Source organism: Strix uralensis, chromosome 2 (genome assembly GCF_047716275.1).
Source record: "Strix uralensis isolate ZFMK-TIS-50842 chromosome 2, bStrUra1, whole genome shotgun sequence".
Lineage (NCBI taxonomy): Eukaryota > Metazoa > Chordata > Aves > Strigiformes > Strigidae > Strix > Strix uralensis.
The window spans coordinates 117,457,151-117,479,126 of NC_133973.1; the positions used below are offsets into that span (position 1 = coordinate 117,457,151).

General features: G+C 43.1%; 1 protein-coding gene across 3 annotated transcripts in view; it reads left to right on the forward strand.

The window, feature by feature from the left end:
* The first annotated feature begins 17,227 nt into the window (after positions 1-17,227).
* MIPEP (mitochondrial intermediate peptidase) overlaps positions 17,228-21,976 on the forward strand; it is a 79,184-nt gene continuing 74,435 nt past the window's right edge. Inside the window, exons 1-2 of one of the 3 annotated variants that reach the window (XM_074860025.1) lie at positions 17,228-17,452; positions 20,180-20,353. In XM_074860025.1, coding sequence (XP_074716126.1) covers positions 17,279-17,452; positions 20,180-20,353 — 348 coding nt within the window. In that variant the 5' untranslated portion in view covers positions 17,228-17,278. The remainder of the gene's footprint in view (positions 17,453-20,179; positions 20,354-21,976) is intronic. The other 2 variants (XM_074860023.1, XM_074860022.1) reach the window with 2 other exon arrangements.

Sequence of the window (21,976 nt, forward strand, 5' to 3'; positions counted from 1 at the left end):
TGTCGTATTTATTGTTTTAAAGCAAAAGGCATCACACCCTCCTCTTTTGGTTTTCCAGTAACAGCTACAGTACTTCCCAGCACAAGTTCATTTTAACAACTACTAAACCTGATTCTGGGATTGAAGTCCTCATTGTTCAGGCAAAACCCATCCTTGTTACTGTCCCAGCCATATGCATCTGTGATCACTGTGCTTTACCTTGTCCTGGCAGACAGCTCCCACAGTACCCCTTGGAAGTAAATGCAAATGCAGCTTCTGTATTAATAAAGCTCCTGCTAACAGAGGATGGTGACTTAAGTACTGTAGTTTAGGTAAGGAGGATTAAATTTTATTTTCTTTGTAACAAAAGCAAAACCTTTTGAAAGGGTTCACCCAAAAGGCATGTTCTGTAAATGTGTGTGAACAGGCTTACCTGCCTGCTTGGTAGAGCAATAGGCAGTGCTGCTGGAGATCCCACTTACTGCTCTGATTCAGGGAAGATTTTAATTTCTTATTTTTCTGACAGAGCAGGGCACCACATCTGAAAGGCATTCCTTGTGTCCTTCCTGCTCAAGACTGCGTCAAAAATTGTGTTTTGCTGAGACACTTTAGAACATGCTTTGCTGAGATCTTTTCATCAAAAATGCTTTGGCAAGTTCAAATGCTGCCAGAATAGTTGGGTTTTCTAGCGCTTTTCCCCTTCTTCCAATGTCCAAGCTCTTATCTCTGTTTCTTGGTTTACCTCAAATCTGAGTTTCCCAGGCCTCCCAAGAGCTGCTGCTGCAGCGGGATGTGTGCCAAGCACTCCAATATCAAAGTGAAAAGCACAGTCTGAATGCTTAGTGAGGTAGATCAGATGACTGAAAAACATACCTTGAGCAAATACAGGAGTAGGACGTTGTGATCAATATAGGCTTTCTAAGGAGCTTGCAATTCATCTGGCCATGGTGAGCTCATTCGTGCATTTTATTTCATGCTCCGGCAGTCAGGCTGAATCCTGTAGATCGTTTCATACCGTCAGCTTTTAAGTTCTTCAAGATCTGTTCTGTCAGGTGGAGCTTTTAGTTCGTGCAGAAATAGCACTGCTTGTCTTGGTTTTTTTTGATTTTTTTTTTTTTTAGAGACTACATGATGATTTGTGCTTGGTAACACAGACAAGGTTTTGGGCCTTTTTATGTTACAGTACCAAAGGAGAAATGAGGAAGTCGGCAATGGAAAACTGCATTTAGCCTGTAAGGAAAGCACACAAATATTTAGTGTGTTTCTGAATATTTTTCAAAATTCAGTTATTCTAACTAGCTAGAGAACATGTAATTGTGAGAATGTGTCAAAACTGTATAAACTGTCAGTACAACATGGGGGGTTTTTTTAATCTTAGGACTGTGTTACATTTAGTTCACTGTAGTCAGAACTGAATTCTGGTTGTCCAGGTGAGTACCTAGAGCTGAGAACTCACATACTGCTACTATTAGGTATTTAGGCTCTGGTTTCAAAAAAAGATTGTGTGTGTGTGTGAGTGTAAGTTTGTATACGTATATAGTTGCACACACGTGATTCACTGGATACACACACCTACCTTTTATAGAGTCCATATGGCAGCCCCAGATAATGTCTGCTGGCACTTACAGCAGGTTGCAGCAGACAAGTGATCCACACCCATCACATCTTCCCTCTATGTTACATCTTATATGTCTGTTGTGCATCTTGGGGTGGAGGGGTGGGACACACAGTACCTGGGCAAGGTTTCACCCAAGTCATTTTAATGTTTTAAGCAGAGTGGGCCCTCAGCAATGATGGACAAACCACTCTGCAGACAAGTGAAGGTTGGAAGGTGCCCCCATCACTGGAGTCTGGTGTCAGCAAAGTGCAGAAGGGCAAAGCTGAGAGGGCAGAGGTTAGCGAGCAAGGAGTACCACTGCCCTACAAGGGCTGAGTTTCACTCAGAAAAGAAACACAAGATGATGTAGGATTTATCAGCTGTTTGTCCTAGTGATTTCTGGAAAGCTGAAACAGCTTCAGGAGGAAGGAGGAGCTCCAGGTGCTACTGAGGGACTACGCTGGCAGAACCAGACATGCCAAATTCCTCCTTGTTTCTGGCGCATAGGAACTAAAAAGGCAGAAGGCCCAATATATACACCAAAGTGAACTGTCAGTAGGCAGATTCACTAGACACAGTTAACCTTGGCCTCTGCCTATGAGTGTACCCCAGACTTTGGACATACCGACTCATGAAGGACTGAAAAATTGTCTAGAAGGTGCTCTGCTGATAAGGTTAGGTATATCTTCTTTTATTAACCATCCAGCTCATGGTCATTACTGCCATATTCAGCTCCTAACAAAGGTAATTAGCACAGCAAGCAATCTAAAAAAACCCTGCATCTCCTGCCATTCCCATGCAACATCTTTTAAGAGCAAATGATGAACATTTGCTCCTGTCTAATTATTTCCAAGGCATTCTGTGATGAGACAAGGCAGACTAGAAAGCAGCTGATGGTAATGTTTATCTTTAAGGCCATTCCCACATCAGTTTTCTTGGTTCTCTGCTAAAAAAGCATCAAACCAGACTAACTGCAGAGTCCATCAAGGTGGATGTAACTAATGAATTATGTCATTCTCACCTCAGGATTGGGATAGACAGACTGTGACTGTTGTCATTGTAAACTTCACAGAGTCTTTTGGGTCAGTGTAAGGGTCCTGCTCTGGGAGGCCCTGCTGCTGCCGATGCCATGTCCCCAGGAGTCCCTGCTGCCCCCAGTGCTGTCCCCACAGAGCCACCCGCTCTCCCAGCGCCATGCAGCCAGGAAGCTTTGTCAATAAATCCAGGTTTTCTGCATGGCTGGACAGATCACTGAACGCACAGCACTAAGCTGGCAGGGTGGGCTATTTTTTAATGACTCAAACTTTTGAAGTGTGAGAGAAGACTGAAGCTAAGAACCTTAGAAAATTTCAGATGGTGCCTCATGGGTAAAGAGAAAAGGATTGTCTGTCATGACTCTCATTTCTTCTTGATTAGCACAGCAGCGAGGCTAATGTGGCTACAGAAGTTCATTCAAGTACAGCGGCTAATTGCTGCACATTGTCCTTCCTTTTCCTCAGAGCATGGTGGTAGATACAATGTCCCAGATACAAACCAGGGAGCCATTAAGCTTGCAATATTTTCTTATTACCACAGGGCGGTGGTGAAGACCTTTGTGAAAACTATTCATTGCTCAGCTGTGTTGAGGATACCTTCTTTGATAGGCAGACCACACGTCATTTCTTTGCAGTGTGGGAACCCCCTCAGACACAGTGTTTTCAGTCACTTGCACCAACAGGGGTGAATTAAGGCCACTTCCTATAACACATTAACTCCTGTTACTATTGGTTTTATCCTTCAGTGTTCATGATCAGCATTTAAGGAGTTGATATGCTCAGTTGCTTTATTTCCACTAGTCCTTAGACAGCAGCAGGTTCAGTAGTTTTAGGAAGACACAGTTAAGTATGAAGTTATGGCTTCTTCAAATTTAGTTACCAAAAATATATATTTTAGTAGCACAGTAGCTTTGACTGATGCTTGAATGGCTAGATGGGGAGCCTGCTACTTAAATGTGAAAAGCTCTCTTTGTCATTCCATTTATTTACTTTATTTCAACTCTGTTACTTCTTTTCCATAATCACCTAATATTTGTAATGCTACATTCACAGCATTGTTAATTTCTATGTATTTTTGTCCCTAATTACATTGTAAATTGCTTGATACAGAAACTAACTTTATTACATGTTTTTGCAGCGCCATAATGGTATGAGTCATGCCTTGCATCCCACAAACCAACCAAGCTGTCAAAGATTAACATTTGTGTAATGCATTTGTATAATGGAACTGGCAAATCAAAGCCTTATTAATCTTTTTTAAACAATTTTCTTTCATGTAACAGTGGTAAAAGCCAAAGTACAGAGCACTTCAGCTTAGTATTGGAATAAATAGGAAGATTCCAGTTTAAAACCTCTGTTTTAATTATTGAACAGCTCTCTAAATTAAATCACTGACCTTTGAGAATTTAGTGACCAACCAAGTGCTTGTCCTCAAGGCACATATTTGCCGCGTGCATTCCTTTACATGAAGCTCTTATACTCTGGTTAAAGATGCCCAAGATCACTGCAAGTACAAAGTGAATGAGGTAAGACCAAAGATACGTAATGATGGTGGTGGTGGTGCTGCTGCTGTTGATGTTGTCAGCTTGTGGAGAGGAGTGCATATATGAGGACCGAACTGTCTATTCCTTAGGCAAGAATGGGGTTTTCTGTCAGTGGATAAGAACTGTCAGACTTCTCCATGGGGTGCATCATTTCCTAACAGTGTCATGCAGAGCACTTCTTCCTTTTGAACTCCTCTGGAGTCCTTTGACTAAGGCAGCAAATGTTTACATAGCTCAGAAGTAGCAAATGTTTAATCTATTTTCAGATTTCTTTAGTGCCAACCATCATCAGCAGCAGACAAAGCGGGATTTTGCTGGTGGGTGATCAAACATCTCTCTGTACACCATTGGCAAAGGCACTGTAAATCACGTTTCCAGTAACTGTGGCAAAATGGGGAACTTTTCCGAAGACAAAATAAATAGATTAAGGAACATGTCCCAAAATTAAGGTCTTCCTCTATAAATTAAGTTAAAAAAATATTTAGATCGAATACTGCTAACAGGGTGTAATTATTCTTATTGAGAACATAACTAGTGTCTCTCTACATGGTATTTGTGTGCATTGTTTCATAAGACTGAGAAATGGTGGTGAAGAAATTAAACAGAAGACATAATTTTTTTAGTGAATGCTAGTTAATATTTCAGAAGGACTACTGATCTTAGTATTAAGTTCTCATTAATGAAACAACTAATTCAAAAACCAATTATGTAAAATTTACTCATTCTGACTATCCCCTTTACCTGTGTAAGTACTTAACCTATATAGCCCAAGCTTCTGTGCATTAGATATTTATGAATAATAATTCCAAATAAAATGGGCATTAATTTTGTTGCTATTTGATTTTTGGTTCTCAGTCTAATCGCTTCCCATTAATTGCTTTTACACTCACTTAAACCAGTTGTGTCCAGAATTAAGTATCAATGTATTTCAGCGGGCCTATATTAAAAGACATACAGGAGGGACACTCTAATGAAAGGATAAATATAAGCTGGACTTTAAGTAGAACAGTTACATGAAGGGGGAGAACCAGACTAAAGACTTGTTTTTGCCAAAAAACTCTCTTACTTGACCCCTCACATCTTTGAGCTCATCTTACTCTGCTCCAGCTCTGACCCCCTCTGAGGTCATTCAACTTATTAACCCAGTAGACGACTAACTCCAATGAAAAAAAAAAAAAAAGAGAAAAAGATGATTGCTTTGTGGTGAATTAGGGGGTTGAATTACCCTAGTTCACCTCCTGTGGCACCAGAGCCAGCTCCTGGGAGATGAGAGATACAACTGTGCAGTCATGAGTAGGTGCAGGAAGAAATGTGGATGGAAAAGTGGGCATTAAGAACTCTGCTGCTTCTTGGTTATGAGCTGTTTGACTGGCTCAATTATATTATTTTTCCCTTAAGAAGCTATTAGATAGATGCTGGGTTATTAGTGTCCAACACTGATAAAAGGTTGGAGATCAGAGAGAAGAGTTTCCTTACAGACCTCAAATGCATAAGGTGACATTTGGTAGGAAGTGTTTGAAACAGGAAAGAGGAAGCTGGAAGATGTAGACAGGCTTCTGCGTGGTTCTGAAAGGCAGCAGTAGCCATGAAATAGGTCCTCTTTGGGCACTGTTCTGGCTAGAGGAGTTTACGAAGAGATTTCTGAACAAGGAGAATGCCCGTATGTTATGTAAGTAAAACTACAGCTCAAAGAAACAGGACATTGTATGAATCCTTGAGTATGAATGCGGGATCACTGGTCCTACCTGAAACACCCCCCTAAAGACTTGAAATTTTGACTGTCCATTTGAACTTAGGGCAGCAACAACATTATTATTAGCACACTTCATTGCAGATTTTCCAGACATTGGGGTTTCATGGTTTTGATTGGAGTAAGACAGGTCACTGGAAGTTCTTCGGCATATAGCTGCTGCAACTGTATATTCCTTGTTGTAATTGCTGGGGATGGGGTGGGGTCAGGGGGGAAGATGATCACTTTGGCCCAAGTTGCCTTTTTATTATGATCTTGAAATTTGGGTTAAGTTCAGCCAAATCCATGAAATCTGGTCTTTGTCAATGCACTCATGGTTTAAATAGAGCAGTGTGAAACTTTGTGGGATGCAATGAGCTGTTGTTTTCTTGTTTGCTGGCTAGATCCTGAGGACATCAAGGATAGCTCTAAACCTCCCCAGAGCTTTTGTGACTTTCCGCTGCTCACCATCTACCCGCATCAAAATTTTCCTTTGCAGAGTCATTTATTTCCACAAGTCATACTGCATAAGAAACTATGAGACAGAACCTGATGCTCCAAATCACAGGGAATTAAGGAATATTTTGAATTGTATAAAGCTGAGTTAATGTTTCAAATGTATAATGGCACTATGGTTGATACTCCCATTAAATTATTATTTGAAATAGCGCTCAGTCTCTAAGACTGTACTTAATGCTATATAGAGACCTATAAATAAAACAAACCAAAACAATAGACATGGTGAAAAACCATTTCCTTTTTTTCCTCCCTCCCCCACCCTGCATCTCCTTCTAAGGTAGACTTGACTTAGGCGGACATACTTTTGCTCTCTTAAATCTTTCAGACAAAATCATATAACCTATCTAAAGAATGAAAAGCTGGATTATACTGCTGGCTATTGTAGTCAGCACAGCAGAAACACAAAGACAGGACGTCTGCACCCAAGGGTATCCTGGCATCCCCGGCAATCCTGGGCACAATGGCATACCTGGTCGTGATGGACGTGACGGTTCAAAAGGCGACAAGGGAGATACAGGTATTATGTTCAGAATAAATGATTTCATGTATCAAATGCAATGCCATTAGTTCCCAAGATTGTCTGTAGTCACTCTGCATTAACAGGATTATTCTGCCTAGCCTTTAGAAAAAATTTCAGACATTTGTCATTTATGTGTTTGAAGAAGGAAATATAAAGAAAGACCTAATAAAGAAAGCAAGAGAGCTGATACTATGGAGAGGTCAGGTCCATGGAATAAAAACAAAAGAAGAAAGACTTTACCTTCTATTTTGGGAACACATCTCTAAGATAGTGGCTATATTTCTGTAAAGCACTTCAAGCCCTGAAAAAAATTCCAACAACTGATACCTTGTTCAGTGTAATAAGAAGTGTGCAGTGGTAAGAAGACTTCTCTTTCTTATCTAAATTTTACATTCGTAGAACTTGTTTCTGTGTGTGCCTACTTGCTGTAACTCAAGAGCCACTAGAGGGAAGTTCAAGAATGGTGACTACTGAAAGACAGGGTAGGATTCATGTCTGTTCTAACAGGCTATAGTAGAGATTTGAGTGTGATATTGAAGACAGAGGTAATCTTCTCAGCATCCTAAAGCTAATAATCCCTGTAGTGCTTTAAACCTCAGGATAACAATGGCCCTTGCATCCATGCTGGAATATCAAGGCCAGGGTTGCACAGGTGGGCAATGTGGACATCTGTGGGTATGTGGACATATAACACTTCATCTGAAGTGACACAGCCCCAGAATGCAAATCACAGAACAAATGCAAATCTACTGCTTCAAATCTGTTCACAAGATTGGGGGGGGGGGGGGGGGGGAACTTTTCCCTAATAGGCTTTATGTTAGGTCAGCTAGCGTGTGGTGTCATGCAGGTGGCATTATGGCTTAATGCATAAACATGTCACAAACACTGTTATTGTGGGCCTGGCTAACTCAGCTGCACAAATCAGTCCAGATCAAACTTGTACTTACTAGATAAACTCAAGTGCTGATCTTAAGGATTGTGAATCACAGGCCTTTTCAGTGGAGTATATAATCTAGTACATAATTCAAACTGAGGTCAATAGTCTAAAAGAAATTTACTTAAAATGTGCTGAAGCGTTTTACTGTGTCTTTCAACCTAGTGAAAATGTCTGCCTTTAACAGACCGAGTTGCTAAGCTAATGAATCACCTGCTCCACCAGAAAAGTACACACCTCTGCATAGAGTGTATGCTGAAGAATCAGTGTGGAAAGTGTGGTTTGATGTGTGGTTCTTTAATGGCTATGCTGGCATAGGCAGGATCCTCTACCAGATCCTTTTCCTACCACTTGACTCTTCTCTCTTATACACCATGACTGTTTGTGTGACTATACAGTAAACTAGATCAGCTGAAAAACAACCAGCACTTATAATTTGGGCAATGAAGAGTTATCACTGCTTATGGCCTGCCCTGGGCCACTGAAAGACAAGTCTACCCACTTATGTACTTACCTCAGTGATTGCTAAAGAGTTATTTTGAACTCTCTTGTTTATAAAATGATTTAGAGTTCTCTGTCAAGCAACCACTGGCATGCTCCTTCTGCTTTCAGTGCCCTACCTTGGCTAAAACCAAAACTTTTTAAAATCCAGAAACAAACAAACAAAAAAATCCATTAGCTTCTTAATAGGCATATACAATTAACTGCCTTCTTTTTCTATATGCAGGGGTCCAGGAAAGTCTGAAAAATGTAAAATCTAGAGCTTATTTCTTCTCATTTCTTATAAAGGTCCTCACTTTACTCCAGTGAGTTATCACATATCACTGTTTTTTGGTAAAGTCCCCAGCTTTTTTTCCTAAATTAAGTTAATGATGACTGTACTATTCTTTGCTCAAATTGGGGTTACTGTACCATTCTTTATATTGTATGTTTATATTGTACATACATACACCTTTGCAGTTAAATACATGAAACTTAGTTTTGTTCCTTACCAAATCAATGAAATTTCAGCAGATGCTGGACTGTCCAGCAGAAAACTGCTAAAGAAATGTTCTTTGGTCCATATGGCCAGAGAGCTACTCTTGGAATATGGTTACATACAAGCTGCCAACTCTTTTTAATTCTGTTGCATTCTGGATGCAAATGCAGGTATTTGATCACACACCTCCTGGTCACCTGCGATGTTGCTACAAAAATTACTTCTATAACGGCTCTCTTTAGAGCAGTGGAAAGTCCATGTCATGCTAGATACAGGGATCAAGAGTGTGAATGCCTTCCTCAGATCTACAGGCAATATTATTCCACTGTAATGTTTCATTACCATTGGCCAAACCCCTGCAGATGTCTCTTCTTGAGAGTGGAGTTTACCATTGTTTCACTACTAGGCTCCCTGTCCCCGCAGAGCTTCTTGCTGAATGTAGCTTCGTCACTCTTTTCCTGCTGGTATCTTCCATGGATGGAGGCAACAACAGGAGAAGAGGTTTTCACACTGGTCATCCTGACCAGGGTATAGCTCCTCTACATGTCTCAATAACCCACCTCTTTATGCCAAGGATTCCCTCTATCTCAAAAAAGCACTGTCCTCAAGCAGTTTCTGAGCTCGCTGTCAGTCTCTCCATAAGATTAAAGTACCAGCAGTGGCACCCACTAAAGCTCAGGAATAAGACTACTCTTTACATTACTGTTTATCCAGGCTTGAAGAGGAAGGATTAGAGAAGGATTCATCCCAAGTTTTCTGGTAATTTAATTGTTTAATGAAAATCCGTTTTTTTCTTCCGTACTAGGTGAAGCAGGACTTCCTGGCAGTCCAGGACAAGATGGTGTAAATGGAGAGAAAGGTGAACAAGGTCAGAGAAGAAGTGTTTCAATTTATTATTTGTCTGCCAACTGCTGCCCTTGTGTTTGTGAGGACTGGACATGCTATACATTCTTGTTGTAGTGAAAGTACCATAAAGGTTAAAAAAACATTTTCCAGAAGTAGTAGAGTCTGCACACATATGCTGACAATACAAGAGGAATTGGCCACCTCCAATTATCCTGCTGCCTCTGATGCCCTACAACTTGTTCATTCAGTCTGTTATCCTACCTTTACCATCTCTGATCCTTTTGTCAGCTGTTGGGGAAGATGCCACATCTGCAGCTACCTCAGGAAAGTGAGGCTCCTGTAGCTATGTATGCAACTTCAAGGAAAGGGACTTTTAAAAGAAATTGTAGAAGACACAAGTTATACACCTAAAAATACAGTAGATCCTGTATACTTCACCTGTGCAGCCAACCTATGCATACGCAGCATGTCTCCTGTGTCAGATGGATGTACATGCGCAGAGTGACTCATGCATAAAAGTGGGGAGTCAGCCATTGTGCAAGTGGCATCACATCATTCTGCACAAATTTAGTAACTCTGAGTTGCTGGACTTGTGGATCCTTAGAGTAACTGTACACAGACAATGTATATATACAAAAGCACAGAAGCCTGCCAAATACAGTGTCCAGGTTCTCCAAAATCCTGAAGTTGACCCTGAGAAATAACATATGGTATATACTATGCCTGGGAGTAATTACAAGGTGCTCTACACCCCTCAGACTTTTCTCCAGTCTATCAGAAACGACCCCAGTCCTGGAAGGAGCGTGAGACATAAAGCCACAAATGTTTAAAATTAACAAAGCTACCTTCTTTTCCTGTGTCCTTGTCATGATGGACCGTGCTGCTTTTCCCAGAGGCTCAACATACAATCCCACCTGTTTTCAGTTCATTGCTGCTGTTAAATACTCTCAGTTGTAAATTGAGAACAGTAAACTGTAAATACAGCATTACTCCTAACATCAAAAGCCAGAGGTTCTTATGCAGAAATTATCAACTTTTTTCCCTGATGGATAGAGCATATGATCATTATGGTACCTTTTGTCTATTAACTGCTAACATAGAATCATAGAATCGTTTAGGTTGGAAAAGACCTTTAAGACCATCAAGTCCAACTGTTAGCCTAGCACTGCCAAGTCCACCACTTAACCATGTCCCTAAGCACCACATCTACAAGTCTTTTAAATACCACCAGGGATGGTGACTCAATCACTTTCCTGGGAAGCCTGTTCTGATGCTTGACAACCATTTTGGTGAAGAAATTTTTCCTAATATCAAGTCTAAACCTCCCCTGGTGCAACTTGAGGCCATTTCCTCTTCTCCTAGCACTTGTTACTTGGGAGCAGAGACTGGCATCCACCTTGCTGCAACCTCCTTTCAAGTAGTTGTAGAGAGAGATAAGGCCTCCCCTGAGCCTCCTATTCTGCAGGCTAAACATAAACAACCCCAGTTCCCTCAGCTGCTCCTCATAAGACTTGTGCTGTAGACCCTTCACCAGCTTCATTGCCCTTCTTTGGACATGCTCCAGCACCTCAATGTCCTTTTTGTAGTGAGGGGCCCAAAACTGAACACAGTAATCGAGGTGCGGCCTCACCAGTGCCGAGTACAGGGGGACAATCACTTTCCTAGACCTGCTGGCCACACTATTTCTGATACAAGCCAGGATGCTATTGGCCTTCTTGGCCACCTGGGCACACTGCTGGCTCATGTTCAGCCGGCTGTCAATCAACATCCCCAGGTCGTTTTCCACCTTTCCAGCCACTCCTTCCCAAGCCTGTAGTGCTGCATAGGGTTGTTGTGACCCAAGTGCAGGACCTGGCACTGAACCTTGTTGAATCTCATACAGTTGGCCTTGGTCCGTTGATCCAGCCTGTCCAGATCCCTCTGTAGAGCCTTCCCACCTTCAAGCAGCTCAACATTCCCACCCAACTTGGTGTCATCTGCAAAACTTACTGAGGGTGCACTTGATTCCCTCATCCAGATCATTGATAAAGATATTAAGCAGAACTGGCCCCAGTACAGAGCCCTGGGGAACCCCACTTGTGACCAGCTGCCAACTGGATTTAACTCCATTCACCACAACTCTTTGGGCCCAGCAATTCAGCCAGTTTTTTACCCAGCAAAGAGTATACTCATCCAAGCAGTCACTTTCTCTAGGAGAATGCCGTGGGAAACGGTGTCAAAGGCTTTACTAAAGTCTGGGTAGACAACATCTACAGCCTTGCCCTCATCCACTAAGTATGTCACCTTGTCACAGAAGGAGATCAGGTTAGTCAAGCAGGACCTGCCTTTCATAAACCCATGCTGACTCAGCCTGATTGCCTGGTTGTCCTGTACGTGCCGCATAATGGCACTCAGGATGATCTGCTCCATAACCTTCCCTGGCAGCGAGGTCAGACTGACAGGCCTGTAGTACCCTGGATCCTCCTTCCTGTCCTTCTTGTAGATGGGCATCACATTTGCTAACTTCCAGTCAACTGGGACCTCCCTGGTTAGCTAGGACTGCTGATAAATGATTGAAAGTGGCTTGGTGAGCACTTCTGCCAGCTCCCTCAGTACCCTTGGGTGGATCCCATCCTGCCCCATAGGCTTGTGTGTGTCTTAAGTGGTGTAGCACGTCGCTAACCACTTCCCCTTGGATTATGGGGGCTTCTTTCTGCTCCCTGTCCCTGTCTTCCAGTTCAGGGAGCTGGGTACCCAGAGAACAACTGGTATTACCATTAAAGACTGAGGCAAAGAAGGCATTAAGTACCTCAGCCTTTTCCTCATTCTTTGTCACTATGTTCCCCCCCACATCCAATAAAGGATGAAGATTCTTCTTAGCCCTCCTTTTGTTGCTAATGTACTTATAGAAACATTTTTTAATGTCTTTTAAGTCAGATTAAGTTCCAGTTGGGCTTTGGCCCTTCTAGTTTTCTCCCTCCATAATCTCATGACATCCTTGTAGTCCTCCTGAGTGGCCTGCCCCTTCTCCCAAGGATCATAAACTCTCCTTTTTTTCCTGAGTTCCAGCCAAAGCTCTCTGTTCAGCCAGGCCAGTTTTCTTTCCTGCCAGCTCATCTTTCAGTACATGGGGGCAGTTTGCTCTTGCACCTTTAAGATTTCCTTCTTGAAGAATGTCCAGCCTTCCTGGACTCCTTTGACTTTCAGGACTGCCTCCCAAGGGACTCTGTAAACCAGTCCCCTAAACAGGCTGAAGTCTGCTCTCTGGAAGTCCAGGGTAGCAGTTCTGCTCACCCTCTCCTTTCTTCTCCAAGAAACTCTATAATTTTGTGATCGCTATGCCCAAGACAGCCTCCCACCATCACATCACCCACAAGTCCTTCTCTGGTTGTGAACAACAGGTCCAGCGGGGCACCTTCTCTAGTTGGCTCACTCACCAGCTGTGTCAGGAAGTTATCTTCCACACACTCCAGGAACCTCTTAGAGTGTTTCCTCTCTGCTGTATTGTATTTCCAGCAGACATCTGGTAAGTTGAGGTCCCCCATGAGAACAAGGGCTAGCAATTGTAAGACTTTTGCAGCTGCTTATAGAATATTTTGTCTGCATCTTCATCCTGGTTGGGTGGTCTATAACAGAATCCAACCACGATATCTTTCTTGTTGGCCTTCCCCCTGATCTCACTCAACCCTGTTGTCACCATCATTAAGCTCCAGACAATCAAAACACTCCATAAAATACAGGGCTACCCCACCACCTCTCCTTCCTTGCCTATCCCTTCTGAAGAGTTTACAGCCATCCATTGCATATTGTAGCTTTCCTGCTGCACAGTGGCTTCCAGCTCCTCCTGTTTGTTGTCCATGCTGTGTGCATTGGTGTAGATGCACTTCAGTAGGACTATTGATCCCGCCTCCTTTTTGGGGGAGAAGCCCTAATTCTTATGTGACCATTCTCAGGTGCTTCCGTGGTTTCTAACACATCAATAATCCTTGTGTCTTTGCTGCTGCATGGATCTCCAACCCCTACCTTCACTGAGACGGCAGACCGAAGGACCTCACTAGCACACCACCCCTCAAATACTGGCATGCCACCCCCAGGCTTATCTCTAGCAAGCCTGGTTTTATCCCTTTCCCCCTTCAAATCTATTTTAAAGATCTTCCAATGAGCCCTGCTAACTCCTGTGCAAAGATCCTTAACATGAGCTTTACATCATGAGACTTTCACCTTCAAACCCTTGTGCACCAATCAGAGGATTTTCAAAGGCTTTGAGCTTCAATTCGAGAGTGAATGAAGGATAAATGGAGCATATGGTAGTGAATAACAAGGACAAAAAGCCTTTAGTTGCACTGCAGTAGCAATCTAAGTAACTCAAGCAAAGTTCTATCACAGAAACACGTGGCAAACAAATTCTAGGTGTTGTCTAAATAGAACCCTCCTCTGACTAAATCGTGAGCCATCTCCCCCATTTTGCATACCAAAGGCCGAGAACAAGTGTCTGGACAGATGCTGCTTGTGCCTGAGAGGATGTGAGCTTTCAGTGCTACCTGTAGACAAATCACACCTTCCTTTCTTTGAGCTTATTCTTGCTGCTCTCAGACAGGGTACCTATTTTTTAACACAATATCAGGTCCTTAAGGTATTATGCTTGTCCTGCACTTACATGTATGAGAAATTGTATGTACAGTGAGCACAGTATATACAGTGTTGACACACACCTACACAGATATGTCTTCATACTGAAACTCGTTGTGCCCCACTAATCCAGTGGAAGATCACAAGATAGTGTCTTTTTCTTTTTTTTTTTTTCATTTAGGAGCCAAAGGGACTGTTGAAGAGAAGGGGAACAAAGGAGATAAAGGAGAAAGAGGACGACCTGGGAAACTGGGACCAAAAGGAATTATAGGGTCAGTGGGTTACAAAGGTCAGAAGGGAGAGCTGGGACTTCAAGGACAAAAGGGGTTAAAAGGAGACATTGGGCCCATAGGTCCAAGAGGGACAAAGGGTGAAACTGGCCACCCTGGAAGAGTTGGTTTCCCAGGGCCAATTGGCCTGACTGGTAATCCAGGTCCTAAAGGTAATACCGGAGATCTGGGGCCACAGGGTAATCCAGGAGTTCAGGGGGAAAGAGGCTTGAAAGGAGACAGAGGAGATAAGGGGAATGTAGGTGCCCCAGCAGTCCTGCCAAGGAGTGCTTTTAGTGTCGGCCTTACAATTGCCACCAAATTTCCTCCCCCGAATCACCCAATCAAGTTTGACAAGGTGCTGTATAATAGTCTAAATGACTACAATGCAGTTACTGGCAAATTCACCTGTAAATACCCTGGTGTTTACTATTTCACCTACCACATCACAGTCTACTCAAGGAACGTCCGAGTAGCTCTAGTTAAAAATGGCATCAAGATGCTGCACACAGTGGACAGGTATCAGAGTGGAGAAGACCAGGCCTCTGGAGCTGCCATCCTGGAGCTACAGGGAGGAGATGAGGTGTGGCTGCAGGCTCATCAAGGAGAGACTTTCAATGGGCTGTTTGCAGATGCTGATGATGATACCACCTTCTCGGGGTTCCTCCTGTTCAGCACCTCTGACCTGCTGGAGCCGCTGCCATCTCCTGCCACATAACTCCATGTTATCCACGAATGCTGTATGTCTGTGTCCTTCAGCCCTCCCTAATAAAGTTGTTATCTCCTGGCCAATTTCTGCTGGAATCAACAGAAACCAGAAATCATCCAGGGAGGTACACTGAGGGCTGAAAGGGAAGATGTAGGACTGCAGGGCAGGTTGGGACCAACTAGGCATCTCCCTAGAAGTTGAGTAAATTGGTTTTTTTACTGAAGTCATCACAGTGGGAAGATGTAGGAAACCAGACCTCATTATGCACAAAACTGCTCACTGCACAACTTACTGTGCTGCAGTTTTCATGACCAGCTGCTAAAACAGAGCTCAAGGCTTCAGAATCAAGTTCAGAAGAGTTTGAATTAAATGCCTTCTTGTCCCACTCACAAGGTACTAGGTGTTTCTTTATTAAACTGTCCTGATCTACTGCTGTCAGCTTTGTTTTTTAAAACTCAAAATAAAAAAACCTCTTAATGTGCATAAACCGTTTTTATGGCTGCAATTGCAGGACAGTTGGTTTCAGGAATAGCTTCTGCACAAGAAGAGGACAGCTCTTAGAAAACTACACATTACTGGTTTGGTGACTTACTGTAGTTATACAGAGGTGCATACACCAGTTCTGAAGGGCAAGTGTTTTAAAATAAAGTCGGATGAAATAGAAGATAAAATTTCAAGTTCTGGAATTATGACATATGGGTCCCTGCCACCTTGTATAAACATTAAGCAGCAGTTACTTCCAAGCCAGTTTATATCTAGGTGGCATGTGTAGATGGGCTTGAAACTTCATTAGTTTGCATCCAACCATTTCAAAATCATTTTTAAACTTGGAATTAGTGTAGTTTGATACCTCCACACTTGTGCTCTGTGGCACAAGTGAGTTTTGTTGCAGTTGGGTGAATCTGACAGCTTTTAAATATGGTTCTTTGCTCTCTGTGTAGCCAAAGATCTGAAATAAGAGTGAAATGGAGTGATAGGCAGAAGTGCGATGTAGATTATCTGATGTGGGCAGGTATTCAATGCAGGTGCAAAAATACAGCATAATGCTGCTGTACTTCAGAATTAGCTGGTGTAAAATTTTCACAAGTGAAAGATAATTTTTAATCAACACTGAAGCAGACATACTGGAGAACTGATTGAGAGATATTTCCTGTGCCATAAAACTTCGATTTCTGTTATTTTTCTCATTTTTTTTTTCTTTTTTCTCCTCTCCCCCTAAAACTCAAAAAAATATAACAAAAAATGCTGGCAAGCCTCATTCCCTCCCCTTAAGAGAATAAAGCAGAGATGCTGACATGGGTCAGCATCATGAAATTCAGCACAAACGTCATGTAGAAGCATGAGGCCCGGCTCCCCATCGCCCCCAACGCTGCCGGGGCGGGGTGGGGGGAAGGAAACGTGGCCCCGAGTATGGATCACAGACCCAAAATGAACACGGTGAGGTGGGTTTCTTCAGGAAAAACGTCTGCAGTTCTCATGTCAGCTGAATTACAGCGAGGGAGATTCTAGGCCACCAAGACAGAGGAAAGGGTTATGTGAATTTGTCAGTAAAAGGAGATTTTTTCCTCGTAAGCCACAGGCCATAAATTTGTGTCATAGAAGCATCTAGACTAAAAAATGCACTTTAAAGTGGACTTAGGTTTAACCGGAAAACATGTAGGAGAAATTTCAGTCAGCAGAGGCCCCTCCTCTCACCGCGGCCCGCGCCCGCCAGGCCCCCGCAGGCAGCGGCAAAGCCCGGCCCGGCCCGCCGGGCCCTCCCCTTCCCTGTAGCGCCGGGCCGGGCCACGGCCGCTCGCAGAGGCCGCCTCCGCCCCGGGACGGCCGGGGCGGGAACGAGGGAGGCGGGCGGGCGGGCTGAGGGCAGGCGGGGGGCAAGGAGCTCCGCCTCCCGCCGCGTTGTGCCCGCCGGCGCTCCGCCTCCGCCTCCTCTCCTGGCCCGGACGCGCGGAGGTCGCGGCCGAGCCCGGGGCTGGGAGCGCTGGGGCCTGTTGCCGGGGCCCGCTGCGCCATGCTGGCCGGCTGCCGGCGGGCGCTGCCAGCGGCGCTGGGCCGGGCGCTGCGGGGCCGGGCGGCGGGGCCGGGCCGCCGGGCCGTCAGCACCAGCTGGTGCCCGGTGGGCGCCGCCTTCGACGCGAAGCAGCAGCAGCAGCAGCTGCGCGGAAGCGCGGCGGGCAGGGAGACGGTGAGCGGCGGGAGGGGAAGGGCCTGCGGCGGGCAGGAGGCGGCCCTGGCTGCCGGCAGCCTTGCGTTTGGCTTCTCTTGTGTGTAATTTTTTATTTTAAAACTTTTAAATCGCGGTGGCAGGGACAGCCGAACGGTTACCGGAGGGTTAGGCGGTGATGTGTTTGTAAGGGTTTGTTTTGGTTGTAATGAACCAAAGCGTTATGCCTTCTGGACACACAAGAGTTTGAAAATCAAGGCCTTGTTTATTGAAACATTTGCTTAGAGCCTCAATAGAGACCATACGTATATATATGCATTACTCCTTCCTCTCCTAGCTCTTACCTGGCAGTGTCTTTTTTAATCCATCAGCGTCATGCCAGTGCACGTTGGCTGTGCCTCACAATCAGTTAGACTGCTGACATCCTCTTGCATGGATATTGTTCTTGGCGTTTGGTTGCTTGTGGCAAAAAAGCATTTCTTTGCTGGGTTGGTGACACTCGGGCTTTTTCATTTAGTTGTTTTTAGGATGAGTCAGGTATGTTTGTTAATGAGAGTCCTGGGAATCAAAGCAAGTTCCTGGACAGCATAAGATGTGTACTTTCAATGGCACAGTGCATGCACAATACTTACAACTGTAAGTCCAGGTGTTAGTCTGCTGACTCAGCTATTCCAGCCACGGTGCTCAGGCTGGTGAAGCTGTTGGGGGTTCAGTGAGGGCAAATCTGACCTCTGTTTATAATCCAGCATTTGTTTGGGAAACACTGCTTCTGGCTCTTCTGCCTCTGCAAGCACACTGGTGTAAATCTTGCTCCAGGAAATAATCCAGTTAAATATTGTGCATTTGCCTGGTCTAGGGAACGAGTTCTGGGTTTGCTTGGCCAGTGGAGACGATGTAGAGTTCCTTGGGAACAGAGATGCGTATTTCAGGCTTGCAAAGAGGCTGTGACAGGTAGGGTGTAAATGCTGAGGCCAAGCAAAGAGAATAATGCTGCAGTTTGCAACCACACAGTTAAAGAACACAGAGACCTACACCAGGCTTCATTTTTAAAATATTTTTTTAATTTTTATGTCAAGCTTGGTGTCATATGGAAGAGGAGCTCCGTGGCTAATTGATCTATAAGAGAAGATACCTCCTGTTCACAGAGGACTACATGCAGAGGAGGAGCTCACTTGGGAGGGTGAATAGTGATGCAGGGCAGCAGGAAGGCCAGGAGCTTTCTGGGACATTGCAGGACACTGCCTCAGCTGGCTAAGGACCTGAGTGAAGGGGCAGTCTTGAGTCCCTTGTACAGCAAGCATTAGGAAAGGGTTGTGTGGTACATGTATGTTTATGTTTGTGGGCCTGTGTTTATATACACTTGTAAATATATAAAAATGTCTTTTTCAATGTTCATTTCAGTCCAGTTCCTGTTTCCAAATAATAAATTAAAACATGGGAAGTGTGAGAAAACAGTTTCTGTCTTAGGGTGGCCAGCTTATAGTAAGAGCACTAGGAAAAAAAAAAAAGGCAGTTTTCACAACAGTGACAGAAAGACAATAGGAAATAGCAACTCGGAATGTCCCATATAATTACTTTAGGGGATGTTTTTGTTTCAGAATATATACTTTTATAGATGATCTGTCAATCTGCAGCTTTTTATTTGAGTAAATAACTTGGAAGCTTCATGCAAACCTCCAACTGACTGCTATAACAAAGAGTTTGCAGAAGGTGCATTGTAAAGTGTCTGGCCTGCAGATTTTCAAATCCAACTTGTGATTTTTAGATCCTGAGGTTAAATTTGGGAAGGGATAGATGTTGTGTGAAATCATGTACCTTGTACTGACAGTTAGGAGGTAAGGAGATGCTCATGTTGCAGTTAGGCAGTTGCAGAGGGAGTGTATTGCTTGCCAGAGATGCTGTTTTATCTTAAATGAAATGTTTTTACTGTTGTAGGTCTGTATTGTGGAACTTCTCTAGCAGGTAGTGATAGCAATTTTGTTTGATCTGCAGTAGAACCTTCTTAATTCTCTTCCACAAATGCAGAACATAACTGCTGTCTGTGTCTACCCTGCCCAAGTCAGTATGTTTACCCTGCTCTGTTGGACAGGGTCAGGCTTGGTAAGAACTTCAGGAATAAATCTGTTCATACCATAAAATTTTTGAGTTGTTGCTGATCATTCCTTTGAGATCTGGTTCCAGTATTTGGGGCTTATTTAATGAGCCTGAGACAACTGTCCTATTGTCTGCAATCTGTTCATATCTAGAGCTGCTGGCCAACTTATCCACTGTTTTGACAGTCCTGCTTAGTCCTGACATTCCTTGATAAGTCTCTTTTGCTTCAGAGGGATGATTTTCCCTCATTTCAGAATGTAAATGGACTTCCTATGATTTATCTGGTGCCCATGCTTTGGCAGCAAGATAAAAAATGCTTTCAGAAAAGGATGGTATAGGAGGTATGGGGTGGGAGAGGAGAGTTTGTGAGGATTTGATACTGAACTCTTAAGGTTTGCTGAGAACAGTCCTGGCCTAGAGAACCTCAGTGAGTTTTTGCTCTGAGAAATAAAAATGTTATCGTGTGATGTGTCTTTGATTTTGTGACTATTATATCTGCAAATACATTCATGTGGGAATGTTTTAGTGAAGTGTCACAATGTGCTAGCTAGGGTCATTTTGGTAAAATTTTGTGGTGATAATTCCATTCTGAAACAAAGGGACAGAAGTCGAGAAGGGTAATCATGATGTGTTTTCACTGTTTGTGCACTGCAGGGTCTGTTTGGTGTTCCAGAGCTGAACTGTCCAGAAGGATTTCAGGAAGCACAGGACAAAGCATTGCAAGAATCGGAACAGCTAGTCCAGAAGGCATGTTCAACACCACCTGGGCCAGAGACCGTAATGATCTTTGATCAGCTTTCAGATGGCTTGTGCAGAGTAGCTGACTTGGTAAGTTACTTTTTTTATTATTACTTGAAGTAATTTCTTTTAAACTGACTGACTTGATAAGCTTGCACCATGTTTTTCCTTTTTATGGTTTTCTACACTGCAGTAAACAGCAGATCAGCTCTGTGAAATTTTGTGTTGACAGAAAATTAAATTGATTGAAAATTAATTACAAAGGCTTTTACCAAATTATAGGTAACTACAAATCCTGTCAAAGTGTCCAGTTAATTTTGACAGGTGTAAAAATAGTATAAAGGCCACAACAAGAAAAATAACAGTGAAATTAGAATTGTATTCCTGATGTAATATTAATACATAAGCTTTCCAGTGTCACATTATGGAAAACAGGGGATTGGTCTCAAAGTTAAAGCAGGGGTTGCAATACACATGTTTTTAAGTTACAAAAGTTTATAGATGAAGGTCCATAAAGAATTGCATATTAAATGCAGCAGCTGAAGGTAAACAGTATTGCCTTTTATTAACACAAGAAAAAATGCAGGTATTTCCTAGATTGCAGTTTCTGTGGTCCACGGAATTAGAGTACTTGGTCTGATATTCTGTAACACAAAATATTAAGTTTAATGGAGAACTTTATATTGTGCACTGGAAACTGTTTGCCCGAAGTACATCTTTTATCAAAGCATCACTCTTGGTTTGAAGGAAGGAGACCCAACCTTTATACCGATATCGGTTCTTAATAAATAGGTCACTGAATATTTTGACTTTGGTTTTCACATTCTAATTTCTCTGTGTGTTTTCAGTTCTCAAATCTTGTTTCTTATTCTTTTCTAGATTCAAGACATTGTTTGTGCCAGGCACTTTTTTTTTCTGAAAATACTTAACATGCCCTGTTGAGTCACTAATTCTCCTTTTGTTTCTTATATTTTATACAGACTATGCCTAATTCCTCTTAATCAATATCTAACTAAAACACTAATGTCAGAATTCAGTAGTCATAGTTTTGTATCAGTTTGCTGAGTTAAAATTGCCTCCTATGTATTATTTTCAGGTTTCTATGTTCAAAGAAAGATGCAGAGCTTGCAGAGCTCTGTCTGGAAGCAATTTAATGATTGTTATCTGTTGGCAGGAATTTTGAGATCTGCGATTCAGCACCTATTTTGTCAATATTATACAGGATTTTAAACAGGAATTCTAAGAAGTAAAAATCTTAAGTGTATAACATTAAGTTAATTAAAATAGTTTATTAAAATAGTGTGACCAGCAGAAGTAGTGAGGTGATAGTCCCCCTGTACTCTGCACTGGTGAGGCCACACCTGGAGTATTGTGTCCAGTTTTGGGCACCTCAATACGAGAGAGATATCGAGGTGCTGGAGCGAGTGCAGAGGAGGGCAACGAAGCTGGTGAAGGGCCTGGAGAACAAATCCTATGAGGAGCGATTGAAGGACCTGGGACTGTTCAGTTTGAGGAAGAGAAGGCTGAGGGGAGACCTCATCACTCTCTGCAACTACCTGAAAGGACATTGTAGAGAGGCTGGTGCTGGTCTCTTCTCACAGGTGATTAGTGACAGAACAAGAGGGAATGGCTTTAAGCTCCAACAGGGGAGGTTCAGACTGGACATTAGGAAAAAATTTTTCCCAGAAAGAGTGGTCAGACAGTGGAATAGGC